At 34.1% G+C, this 14,075-nt stretch overlaps 1 protein-coding gene across 2 annotated transcripts; it reads right to left on the bottom strand.

The window, feature by feature from the left end:
- Positions 1-503: 503 nt before the first annotated feature.
- On the bottom strand, positions 504-8,087 carry LOC114316759 (protein NAR1). 2 transcript variants are annotated; one of them, XM_028263434.2, is made up of 11 exons: positions 7,615-8,087; positions 7,145-7,230; positions 6,354-6,507; positions 5,881-6,067; positions 5,465-5,591; positions 3,268-3,424; positions 3,096-3,145; positions 2,843-3,014; positions 2,331-2,457; positions 1,874-1,965; positions 504-1,082 (listed from the first exon to the last, which is right to left on the bottom strand). In XM_028263434.2, the coding sequence occupies exons 1-11, from the start codon at positions 7,738-7,740 to the stop codon at positions 930-932; spliced, it is 1,431 nt and encodes a 476-aa protein (XP_028119235.2). In that variant the 5' UTR covers positions 7,741-8,087; the 3' UTR covers positions 504-929. The 2 variants fall into 2 exon arrangements, with proteins under 2 accessions (XP_028119235.2, XP_028119236.2); XM_028263435.2 differs by having other exon boundaries at positions 7,145-7,227; positions 7,615-8,025.
- Between the last annotated feature and the right edge of the window lie 5,988 nt (positions 8,088-14,075).

The raw sequence follows: 14,075 nt of genomic DNA on the forward strand, positions 1-14,075 counted from the left end.
ACCATTGATTTTCAACTTTTAGTGTCAGTTTGAAAAATTATCACAAAAAAATCACTAATTATAAGTTTGAGTAACAATATATAAAAACCATGATAAAAAAAAATCGCTAATTGTCAATTTTTAGTGACATACAAAAAATCGTCATAAAAAATTATTTTTAACAATAATTTTGTTAAAACTTATTTTCAAATCTAATTTTGGTTGACATTCTTTCCTTAATAGGTCATCTATCAAATCTAATGGGTTAAATTGTCTATAAAAAGCTCCAAAACAAAACACCAATAGCGTGCAAACCACTAGAATTTTTTGACCTGTGAACTTGGACAAAGTTAAAACGCAACCCACCCCAAATGTATGGACTCTTTCATTATTCATCCTTGCATTTTAACTAGGAATATCAGCTGTGATTAAGCAAGTACTCAACAATCACACCCAGGTTTCAAGAAACATACTGAACAAGACTAGCAATTACCAGTGACAATAACGAAGACAATACAACTCCCTTTCTGCGGTCTAATTTTAAGTACTGAATATAACTCTCAGGCTGTTTTTCTTGTTTCAGTAAAGGGCATTGCCCTGACTATACAGATACGAGAGATACTAAAAGGAAAAAAAAAAAAATTATATAAGGTGGGGTATATTCTTGGACCCAAACCCAAAAGTGACAAAAACATGGTTCGTTCCATAAATATGTTCTCACCTGCAATGAAATATTCCTATCATCGTCAATAAAAACTAAATAAAAAATCAAATATACATAATCAAAATTAAACTCCTTGAAAATTGCAATCCCTTCTTGTCCCAGAGACGACAGGCATTAGGATGGATAGCATGGCAAGTCCTTTGGCGTGGAATTAGATTTTGAGAAGATAATAATACGAGAAGATCTGTTGTTGAACATGGCATTGGGAGTTGATACAGAAAACTCCTCACCAATTCTGCAACTGAGCAGTAATACTTTTTACCAAGGGGTGGTAAACTGTGTGCATCAGTTTCTTAGCTTTCTCTGAACCAGGTTGATCAAGCCATTCATCGTACAAGCTTTTTATGAATGGGTTCTCAAAAGGATCGGCCTCCAAAACCTGAAAATTATGGAACACCATTTAATAGACCCAGTAAAATGTTATGCAACCGAACTTACAGGTGAAGTGCAGACATAACAAAAGAAGAATACTTGTGGATCATACACGCAAGCAATTGAAATAGCTCCATTGACTATTTGCATTGAGTTCATTACAATTTTCAAATATTCTTAGTTTCTTCTTATGTTACCTAACCTAGAATGCGGAACATTCAGGTACAAGGAATGAGAATGGGAATGCAGTACACCACATACTCCAAAATGTAGTATGAGGGGTAGACTTCTTAATTTGACATCCAACATATTATAATGTATTTTTCTTCAAATTAATCGTTTCACAACACAATTCTATGAGCATTATGATCCATTTTACATTTTGTTAATCTAAAACTTCACTTAGATTTTAGTTCATTATATTTGATATTTCCTTATTAAGAACTTTCAATGAAAAAATTAAATAATAATAATAATAAAATTATGGGATCATTAAATTCCCCATTTTTGGAATGAAAGTGTATTATCTTTCGAAACATGCGTTCCAAAACATAAATTGGTAGGATGCTAGCATTTTCTGGTAACATTGGTTTCTTCTTGCACACATAATTACATATTGGCAGTGGGTGCACATTTCTAATACATCCTACAAAAATCAGAGCCCCTACACTATTAAATATACACGGAAGGACTCCAGACTCTGGTCAAATTATAGATAAAGCAGAACCCAAGATGTAACTACCAAAGCCAAAACCACACAGAAAGAAGTCCAAGACCTGCACATCAGCCAACACTTACATTTTCCATATAGGTTGTTTCTAATGACTGAATAAAATCCTTGGGAGATTGCTCTGGCTTTCGCTTGATTTGACCTCCACCATTTAAGCACCCTAGTAAATAAAAGAAAGGAAAATCATATGCCATATTATAGTGTGACATAAAGAGAAGGGCAAATGTTCCAAAAATAAAAAGTCCCGGTTTCTCTATCATGGTTTTCCTGCAATGACCTTCTTGTGCTTTTATCACAGGAAGACATGTCAATAAAGTATATAATCTGACAGTTTGAGTTAAAACTAAAGTAAAATCACATTAAAACCACACACGCTAAAACAACATAGTTTTGCATTAACTTTAAACATGTCATTGGATTAGCACAACAAGATCATTGCAGAGAGATTCATTGTTGAGAATCCTGATCCTATAAAAAAATGAACTAATCTGAAAATTGAAGGAATACACGCATGCATTTAAATACCTGAAGGGCATGCCATGACCTCTATAAATTGGTAATCACATTTGCCAATCTTGATTTTCCTCACTATATTCTGCAGGTTCCGAAACCCATAACATAGTGCAAATTTCAAGACAATTTTCCCCTCTACCTGCATTAGAAGGAAATGCACAATATATTACTGTTGTGTGTACACGTGTGTTGCGTTTGCAAAACATATCACATGTAACCATAGCAGCCATAAAGATAAGTTTATGGCAACAGGATACGTGAAGATGTGGGATGGTTAGAAGACAGACCATCACTTGGTAGGTACCAAAATGGACACCCCCTAGGGAAATTATCAAAATGAATGACTATTGTATTAGAACATAATAACCACCAAGTCACCAAGACAACACTCAATTGAATCACAATTAGATTGATTAGTTTAGAGGAAGAATCTAATCAGCTAGTTCCTCCAAAATGGTAGTGCCCGTCTCCTGCTGCTTATGCTATGAATCACGCAAACAAGATCAAAAATAGGCCAAACTTACTTCTAGACAAACTTCTCGGAAATCTGAATTTTTTATAATCTTCAAGTCCAAAGGGCCTTCAATTTCTTTCCCAAATACTTTTTTAGCAGTATTCCGAAAAATTGTCTCTGCATATCCTCCAGAGCTTCCATGAACCCCATAAAGATGTCCTTCCTCATTAACATTTGTTAGCCTACAGGGAAATCACTTATTTTCAAATTTTCTAGTGCAAAACGAAAGGAAAGCACCTTCAAAGGATAATCTTTGTTCTTACAAATTATCTAGAGGAGACTCTTCCAAGGCCTTGAAATCTACTGACTTTGACTGCAACAGAGAACAAAAAAGGAATATAAAATAGATAAACAAACAAACATATAGCCATGATCATTTATCTAAGACAATTTGTGTTAATGAGATTAACAAATATGGAAAGGTTTTGGCATTACCTGTATCAAATCAAGAACTTCTCCAGATGTCAAAACTGAGTCCACCTCTGTAATCTGTAGACCTTGAGGTTCCTCTTCAAACATGAAGTCATCCCTGGCAGCCTCAAGTTTCTTGTCATAACAGGGCATTATTGTCACATGGTAGACCTCATCTGGCCTGTCAAAATAAATATCAAATAACTTATCAAAACTTCAATATTGCCAAGCCCAAAATTTGATGAACAAAGAGGCACCATAAGATATTAGCTAAAAGACAGCCTATAAAGGGAGTTGATGATCTAAGACCAACAACTACGCCGCATATTGTAGTCCAGTAATCTGTTAGCTAAGTTACACGGACGCGGGTACGAGGATCGGGTGTGGGTGCGTATCTAGGGGTCGGACATTTCAAAATTAAAAATTAAGGATACGTGGATATGTATCCAAATTTAGATACGGGTACGGGGATACGTTATATATATATATATTTTAAATATAGTTATTAAGATGAGTTATATTATATAAATAACAAATAATTATTTTACATATATGTGTTTATTTATTTTTATTAATATATATAAGTATATATTATCTTATAAATATCTTATATGTTATACAATAATTATTATATAATATCTATATAATTTATATAATATCTATTGTATTATATAATTTTTTTTAGATGAGTAATATTACATATTATTATATTAATGTAATTCATACTATATATTATATATTAATGTAAATGTAATATGATTAATAATTTATAAAAATTATTATTATATATGATAAATTATATAAATTATATTATATATATTATATATAAATTATATAAATTATATTATATAAATTATATTATATATATTATATATGATCAATATATATGATCAAATCAGAGGCGAAGAGAGAGAACAGATTGAGAGACGAGAGAGAGAGAGAAGCAGAGACGAGACGAAGACAGAGAGAGAAGCAGAAACGAAGAGAGAGACGAAGACGATCGAGCTCGAGGTCGAGATCGACAGTGATCGAGGCCCTAGACGAAGACGATCGAAGCCCTAGACGAAGACGATCGTGATCAATAGTGAGAGCCCTAATCGTGATCGATGATCGAAGCCAACAGTGACCAGGTTCTCTTCCTTTCTCCTCTTCCATTTCTTTGCTGTCTGTAAAGTGCTCCTCTTCCATTTCTTTGCTGTCTGTGAAGTGCCGTGTCCGAGAGAGACGAGGCGAATCCGACACAGATCTCACACCCGCACCCGTGTCGTGTCGTGTCGACACGGGTACTTCGCCCCAAAGTGACGAGTCCATGTAACATAGTCTGTTAGTAATTAAATCACCCTCTCATTATATGTAGAATGTCAGATACTTTGTACACATGACAGAAAAAGCTGAGATGAGCCCATAATATAATTTCATAATGTTAGGAGCAAGTCAACATGAAACCAACAGAAGACTGAAGAGCACACCTGGTTAGACTTAATTAATTATGAGAAGGAAAAAAACAATACTGCTAATTTACCAGCAAGAAATGCTTAAACACTCCAAACAACATAGAATACAGTAATCCACTTTTCTTTTTTTAATAGCTACAGTATTCCATTTCGGGAAGCATATTTTTAAACTGCAATAGATTAGAAAGTGGGAAAAGGTTACACAATAAAACCACATAGCTACACATGTTAGATATGACCAAACAATAAGAATAAGATAAGAAACAATGCAAAGAGAAAAGTGTCTTGATTGATAGGGAATCCATCAATCTTATCAACTAAGGTGATCTCCTAATTTGATAACCATATTCCCATCTTGATCGCTTTGCATGAAAGGTCTCCATCATTGCAACGAATATTGTGACTCAGGTGCATGACAGGTTGGGAACACAAGAATGAAGAAAAAGACAGGCATAAAATGAAGCCAATGACAAATAATGCTTCAAATCAAAATCTTGGTGGTTCTTTTTTTTTTTTTTTGTTCATTCCAAATGTCAGCCACTTTGTGCAAATTATGCCAAAAAGTTAGGTTTGTACCCAATGTACCCCTCCTAGACCAACATCCAATGGGGTTTAAACTGGGCATATTTTACTTTTCTTTTCTTTTCTTTTCATTTCTTTTTTTTTTTTTTTTTAACATTTCAAAATGGCATATAGCTTCATGAACAATATTGAGAAAAATACAGATTAATTGGGATGCATAGGAACGTAAGATTGAATGAGATTACCTAATACACATTTTTTGGCATATTTGGTGCTTTACGATAGCTCCCATAGTTTGTTGGGGACTCTTCACCGAGGAAATATATGGCAGGATATAGGATCCAAGAGTTTTTTCAGCATAGCATATCCAACCTGAGAGTACAAAAAGATGTTCATATAACATAACAGAAAAATTCTACAAGAACTACAAAATATTTTTCAATAAACTCTTATTGCCTACACATGATAAAGAATCTATCAAGTTCATACAAAAGCTGCCCCACTTTTAGTGGTCTTTGCAAGAGTGTACGTGGATGCAGTAATAATGAATCTATGAAATTCTTAGGGAAGTGAACCCATTTATATAATGGTCTTTGCAAGAGTGAGTGTGTATGCAGTGACATTATACAGTGAAGAAATATTATTAGGACAAGACATATACCTGGACAAGCAGAGGAAATCCTTGGTAGGGATGATTTACAGTTTCCATCATCAGATGAATAGCTTTGTTTGTAACGTGTCATGAATTCGTTACAGGATTCGATAAGTGATAAGTCTCTACTGCAGCTGGTATCATATACAGCCTTCACTCCCAATGATTTAAGAAATGTTGTGAGTTTCTTGAAAACCTGAAAATAGGAACAGAAACCTCAACCACATAGCATGTGTGCACATAATCTTAGAACTGCTTTTGCATAATGTTATTGAGATTTGAAACCTTCATAATGAAAAATCAAGCACTTCCACAGAAGTGGAAGCTATGAATTGCGACAAAGATGCATGCACATACTGACCAAACAGGATAAAATAATTAAGATAATAATGACAAAAGTTTCTCTGCCTTATCATTTTGTAGGGGGGAAAAGTCTGTTATAAGTAAAGGAGGGGAAATGGAGTAACTGTAGTGCAACTCACCTGAAGTGGAGAAAGACCAAAATGAACTGCAAGGGAAGCTCTTGACTGGGGAGAGAGGGAGACAATAACAGTCTTCCTTTTCTCAATATTAGAAAGAAACTCATCCAAACTCTGCTTCTCAAGCATTACTGTTTCAGCTGATGTTATGCATCCGCTGCATGGTCACAACAAATTTCGATTCATGAATTTAATCAATCTTGTATGTTTCAGAAATTGAGACACTAACTGAATAAATGAAATTTGCAGTGAGGACCCATGAAATAAATCATTCTGATAAGTAAATCAATTGAATGGCCCCAAAAACTATGTGTGAGCTCATAATAGGAGAAAATTTGGCATGTAAAACGTTTTTATGCATAATCTACAATTATGTATATCCGATTTGGATTATGAGAAAATATTGACAGCTTACTTACTACAAACTAAAAAAATAAATGTCAACCAACTTTTTTATTTTGATAAAACAATTAGAAATGGAGTAATGCTACAATATATCATAACTATGTTATAACCAACACTACAATGAGTCATAACAAACACCGCAATGGGTCATAACCAGAGGCCACAAAGGTTATAACTGGTGCATATAGTATACACATTTTTTGAGGTGTGTATTATAGAATTTCCCTTGGAAATGACTTCCTTAACTAGTACGTCCATTTTTTTGGGTCAAGTTTCAGAAAATAAATACGTTTTGTGTATGTTACCCTATATAAATAATCAAACCATGGAAAACCCAGACACAGAGAGAGAGAGAGAGGGGGGGGGGGGGGGGGGGGGACAGAGTATACCTGCATGCTAAGCAGTCCTTGAGTGAAATTTTTACTGGTTCTGTGTGCTTTGGATCAGTAACAGACACACCCTTCTCTGGTTTCTGCTGTTGTAACAATTATGAAACAAAAGTTCAAAACAAAATGAATGAGAAGCATTTGTTCATCAGACGCAAGAAAGATATTTGCAATTGATGATCAATCCTCACTTAAATTCATCATACACCGCAATAAAATTTTCTCAATTTCTAGAATAATCGCTCAGCAACTATTATATAATACCAATTTCAGTTAAACTAAGATCAAGTGAATAAACAGAAAACACTTTGCACAATTAAACTAGCACTAAAACACAAGTTTGAGAGATTTCTAAACCCTGATTAAGAACCCAAGATACAAAATTCGATAACAATTGAAACCCTAATAGAGTAATATTAAAAATAAAAATAAAAAAGAAAAGAAAAGAAAAGAGAGTATTGGTTGTTAATTACCTCAGATTTATCGGGCTTGTTGGAGGTGGCTTTGAGTCCCTTGAGAGAAACAACACAACCCTGAGACGGAGCTATGTAATCATTCAGGTCGCCAATCCTCAGCGTCGCCGAGAACTTCTCTGACATCTCTCTCTCTCCACAACTCTCTCTCTCTCTCTCTCTCTCTCTATATATATATATATATATCTACAACACGCACACAACTCTGCTGAAAAAATATGTAGTTATATATGTATCCAACGGCGGAAAGTAGGAGGAGAGGGAAGGGGTGGATCGGAGTCGGAGGCGGTGATGTGTGTGTATTGGTGGGAAAAAGGTTGATTTCTTTTTTCCGGAGAGAGCATGTAGCTTGGTGAATTGCCGAATAGGGTGGCGAGATTGTGTGGAAAAAGTGAAAAGTCAAAGTTACTTGTGTTTGGTGCAGATTATTGAAAGTTAAAAATTGAAAATCAGAAATGAATAATGTTGAGAAACGTTTGTTTTCAGAGTGAGGGGTGAGGGAAATGATAAAGACGAGATTAATAGTGAAAGGGTTGGTAATAAAAAAATTAAGTAAAATTATATTTGTTTTTGATAATAGTTATTAGTGTGAGAATTGTTAAATTATTATTTTATAAAAGAAATCGGGTTGAAGGGTTGTCTGGGCCCAACTCAAATTATGTTTGGAAGTGTCCAAGTCCGACCATTAACTCGAGCTTGGCTGCTCAAACTCGGACCAAGTTTCATAATTTGAATTTGATTTAGCCCAAATTGTCGAAATTTCACAAGGTAACAAACAGTGTTTCATTATTCCATACAACAAATTGAAATACTGAATATAAATCCATTAGTCCATACAACAAACTTAAATATCATCCCAGCCACAAATATTACTACAGATAAAAGTAGAATATCATAAAGTTGACATGATAAACATAAACTCAAAACCACAAAATAAAAAGAAGTGATCCAAGTAGTAGTCCAGTAAAAACTTCAATCCAACATAAATTTCATATTTTGATCTTCACATCTTCATCTCAATGTAACTAGGGCTGCAAATGAACCGAACTGTTCGTGAACAAGCTCGGCTCGGCTCGGCTCGTTAAGGGCTCGGCTCGGCTCAGTTCGTTTAGTAAACGAGCCGAGCTCGAACTCGAATATTAGGCTCGTTTAGTAAACGAGCCGAGCTCGAGCTCGCATGTGTTCGGCTCATTAAGCTCGGCTCGTTTATCTTTATTTAAATTATATAATAAATATATTATTTATATATTAAATAATATATAAATATATATAAATACATTATTTATATATTAAAAATATATAAAAATAATAATATAAATACATTTTTTATATATTAAATAATATAAATAATTTTTTTTTATTTAAATATTTATATTTAAATAATATAAATAATATTAAAAAAAATTATCGAGCCGAGCCGAGCTCGAGTTTTATTAAAATTAACGAGCCGAGCCGAGCTCGAGCCCAGTTCCTTATCGAGCCGAGCTCGAGCTCAATAAACGAGCTCGATAAATAAACGAGCCGAGCTCGAGCTCAGCAGAGCTCAGCAAAGCTCGGCTCGGCTCGGTTCGTTTGCAGCCCTAAATGTAACCATATCCTAAAAACAAAGGACATAATTACAAATAACTTAAATAAAATAATACAAACCAAATGAAATATTAAATTATTCTTAGCTCGTAGTAAAATTTCTTTCAAACATTACTTGAGCTTAATATAAAAAGAGTACCAATTTCATCCGTTATGGCTGCGAAAATTAAAATACTTGAGATAATATAATAATATAATGGGCAAATTACATATACATCCCTCGAGGTTTGGCTAAATTACAGATACCCCCCTGAGGTTTCAGAAATTACATCCCGCCCCCTGAGGTTTGTATTTTCATAACAATTTGCCCCCTGAGATTTATATTTCATAACAAATTACCCCCTAATTTCTTATGCAAATATAGCATTCAGGGGGGAATTCGTAATTTCTCAAACCTCAGGGGGGCATCTGTAATTTAGCCAAACCTCGAGGGGTGTATATGTAATTTGCCCTAATATAATAAGATTTGTAAATTAAAAATAAAGCACTAGTGTAAAGACTAACTTACTTGACTTTAGTTTCTCAAGGTCCTCTAATTTTTCTTCAATATCAATTGGATTTGATGAACTCCTTAACCAATCTCGTCTACAAATCAAAGATTCCACAATTTTAAGAGTTAAAAACTGCGAAATTGATCAAGTACTCGACCCCCGGTACTAATCAAAGACTCCACAGTTTTAGGAGTTAAGAATTGCGAAATTGAAGTACTCGACCCCCGGTACTAAATGCGGATTTTAAAGAAACAGTTGATATAAGAATGGATAAAATATCACGTGCCATAAGACAAAGCACACGATATGTAAATGCTTTCATTTTCCACCAAGCTAAAATGTCAAAATGTTTGGATTCCTCTTCAACCCCATCTTCCAAATAACGATCAAACTCGGATTTAATGACCACAATTTTTTCAGCTTTCAAGAATTGATGCCAATCTTGTTTATGCATATCAACCCCAACACTTAAAATCCCCAGATCATCCATTCTAACATCATTTCCACCTTTAGAGACACCCACATTTTCTATAGATTCTAACATAGAAGAGGAGTAATGTTCATAAAGTTGCTTCATGACAAACTTCACTTTCTCAATCATAGCATCAACATCACTAACGGAATAATACGTTGTGAAATAAAACTTAACATACTTCAACTTGTAACGTGAAGCGCAAAAAGCTGGCCCGGACAAACTTCACTTTCTCAATCATAGCATCAACATCACTAACGGAATAATACGTTGTGAAATAAAACTTAACATACTTCAATTAGTCGAGGTGCGCGAAAAGCTAGCCCAGACACTCGGTTATCAAAAAAAAAAAAAAACTTGTAACGTGGATCTAAAACCACGGCAACAATCAACAAAGGATTAATCTTCTCAATGTTACAATACTTCTCAACTTCAATTTCATTTTAATAGCCATGTTAGAAAAGAACTTGTTCTCATGATTTGCCCAACTCAAGAGGAGAGCTTGAATCATACTTGGAATTAGAAGTCACATACTTGGAACCGGAGACACGCTTTGTTATCAAATAAAAGTTCTCAAGGAACTTATGAAGACTTTTAATTGTCATCCAATCCTCCTTCGTCATAACATTCTTAACCTCGATTTTGAAACACACATCCTTATCCTCCAATCTATCAAATAATATTTGATATTCAATTGCATTGTTTAACATGAGATAAGTTGAATTCCATCGCGTTTGTACATCTAAACACAAAACCCTCTTACCCAAAATTCTTTCCACCTCGGCATATTTTTTGAACAATTGCAATCGAGATGGGAAACTCCTCACATATTTCACATAATCTCTAAGAGCCAAGCCTCCTCAATTCCATCCCTCACAATCAGATTTTGGATATGAGCATAACACTTCACATGGGAAAAAGTAATCACCATTTAATAACAACTCATTCCTCTTAACAAGCTTCCTTTTTAAACTTAAAGCTACTACATCATTTGAGCTTGCGTTATCTACCGTAATTGCGCATAATTTTTCCAATTGCCTCTCTAGTAAGCATGTTTCCATGGCTTGTGCAATTACCTCACCATGATATGGACTTGAAAGAACACAAAAATTGATAATTCTTTTTTGTAACTTCCAATCAATATCAATGTAATGTGCTGTGAGACACATGTACCCAAGTTTTTTAATAGAAGTCCACAAATCTGTGGTGAGACAAACTCTTGAAGCTGAACTTTGAAAGATTGCTTTCAAAAGTTTCCTTTCAAAATTATAAATTTCTATACAATCTTTGGTGATTGTGGTTCTTGAGACAATGGTGGTATTTGGTGCAGCTTATTGTAAGTTAAAAGTTGATAATCAGAAAGTAGAAATCAAAAGTACTCCTTCCTCAGCTTCTAAATAATTAGCTTTTCTCAACTTATTTAAGCTATTTCTGCCTAAAAAGCTATAAGCAGAAACTGCACCAAACATTCTGGCACTGATTCCTAAATTAAAATAAGCAATAATCATCCCCTATAATCCACATCAAACACCCCCAATGTGAAATTTTGGTTGCAAGGCATTCACAAACCTTTTAAAAGCCTCTTTCTTCACAAAACTATAAGGTAGGTCATCAATGATAATCATACAAGCGAGTTCCCTATAATGTTCTTGATCAAATTTCCAATTCACAATTTGAGCTTGACTATCAACTGTTGATGAGAAAGACAATTGTTGTTGGGTTGGGTCCTTGTTACTGTCATAATAAGAGCATTGCTTAAGGTGTCTCCAAAGTGTGCTAGTACCTAAAACACTTGGACAAGCAAATTCATGTCCACAATAGTTGCAATTGCTCGTTTTGCTTTACTCTCATTAGTTTGTATAATCTTTGTAAAATGATCCCACACTAGAGACTTGGATTTATATGGTTTCTTGCGCTTACCTTCCTTTGGTTTTGTGTCACCCCCAACTGGATTTTTGTCTCTGTTATTTGTTCCATCAGTTTCCCCAATTATGTCTGACATACAATGTTGCAAAAGCTTTCTGTATAATGAAGAAAGAAACATAATGCATTTAAAGACATAACATAATACATAACATAACCAAAGAAACAACATATGAGTTTGCCACATCTACTTGAGTTCACAAGACTCAAATTTGATTAAAGTTATTCATATATATATATATATATATCATTTAGAGGCACAGAGCACAAGCATATTACAGGCACAAAGCACATCTCAATATTTAAAAAAACACAAAAACAAAAATTTACTGAATAATATATATATATATATATATCAACTTGGAATCAAACACATGCAGAGCACAAACATAGCCCATGGTTGGTATTTCTAGTTAGTTCTCTACATAAACACACTCACTCTTTTTCTCTTTCTTTCCATAATCAAACCCATTTCTCTCTCTCTCTCTCTCTCTCTCTCTCTCTCTGTCTCTCTCTTTGAATGCAAGGCTACCTCAGTTCTCATGGCTTCTAAGAAGAACTTCGTTGAGTTAGAAGACTTCTTTAGACCCGAGAACACAAAACAGAGTGGAAGAAGAAAGTTGAAATCCAACAAGTCAGTCCCAAAGAAGAAGAAACAACCACATGGAGGAATTGAAGAAACAACCTCATAGATCCACTAATTTTGAGTCGTAATCGAACGATGAGTGACCAAAAAATAGACAAATTGAAACATAAATACAAACACAGAGAGGGATCTACCAGTTTTGTGTTGTCGCAGTCACACTTCGTCGATATTTGAAAGGGTGGCGTCGTTGTTGGTGGCTGCACTTCGTGTTCGTGGTCTTTGTTCATTTCTCCGCTGTTCTTTAACTCTTTGATGAAGAAATCAGAGTCTGAGACAGAGACAGAGAGGGAAAAAAAGAATAGATAAGCTAGGGTTTTAGTCTTTAATTTTAATGTAATGGTCCAAATACAAGATTCTAATCCAAGGGCCAAAGCCTAGGCCAAAAAAAAAAATCTAAGGACCACCTATTTAATTTATACATATATTATATAATTTATATAATATATTAAGGCCCAGTTTGTTTGCTTGGATATAAACAGCAGGATATGATATCTTTTGAGATTTGGAAGGGTATATACAATGAAGAGGATTTGAGCATTGGATAACATATCCCAAGGCCCTGTTTGTTGTGTACAGGATTTAAGCATTGGATATAAATTATCCATGTTTGTTTACAAAAGGGATGGGGTATATGAGCAAGCAATTTCCAATTTTGCCCTCATACCATACATAATACTGCCCATCTGGGCAACCAACGCCCAACATTTTGGAATTAATAACCAAAATTTCAAGATTTGCCAAAGTAAAAAATTGTTATAATTAAAATTTTTATTCTTAAACATAACCATCATTCTTTTGCTTAAATTTTCAAGAGGTTAATTTTTATCAAAGCAATTATCCAATAATGCACTAATAATTCCATTGGCCTAAAAAGTTAGCTTAAATTTTTTTTTTCTTTTGCTTATTTTCTTCTTTATAAATTGACTCAAAATTTACAACTCAATTCATAAACACAAAAATAAGCTAACTTAAGCCACATCAAAGAAAATCTTGATTGTTTTCTTGTCATTCCTAAGGCAATAGGCAACAATAAACAAGGCAATATACAACTTGGTAGAATCAAATTCTATATCTTACAATAAACAAGGTAATATACAACCTGGGCTGAATCAAATTCTAACATATCTTACAACATGGGCAGAATCAAATTCATCCAGTAATCAAATTCTAATATATCTTACAACAAACAAGGCAATATGTTAAGCATAATACTAATTGTCATCATCCATCATATACCATACACATGTCCATAACATAGAATACTTATACAACCCCAACAATTACAACAAAATTAGGCACATATGCCATTTGTAGGGGATGTCCACGATACTTACAACATCAC

This window comes from Camellia sinensis, chromosome 13 (genome assembly GCF_055761805.1).
Source record: "Camellia sinensis isolate YWXY chromosome 13, ASM5576180v1, whole genome shotgun sequence".
NCBI lineage: Eukaryota > Viridiplantae > Streptophyta > Magnoliopsida > Ericales > Theaceae > Camellia > Camellia sinensis.

Coding starts and splice junctions, on each gene's coding strand:
- LOC114316759 (XM_028263434.2), bottom strand. CDS start 7,740: ATGTCAGAGAAGTTCTCGGCGACGCTGAGGATTGGCGACCTGAATGAT. Junction 7,231..7,614: donor ACAAGCCCGATAAATCTGAG/GTAATTAACAAC, acceptor TTGTTACAACAG/CAGAAACCAGAGAAGGGTGT. Junction 1,083..1,873: donor AAACAACCTATATGGAAAAT/GTAAGTGTTGGC, acceptor CATAATTTTCAG/GTTTTGGAGGCCGATCCTTT.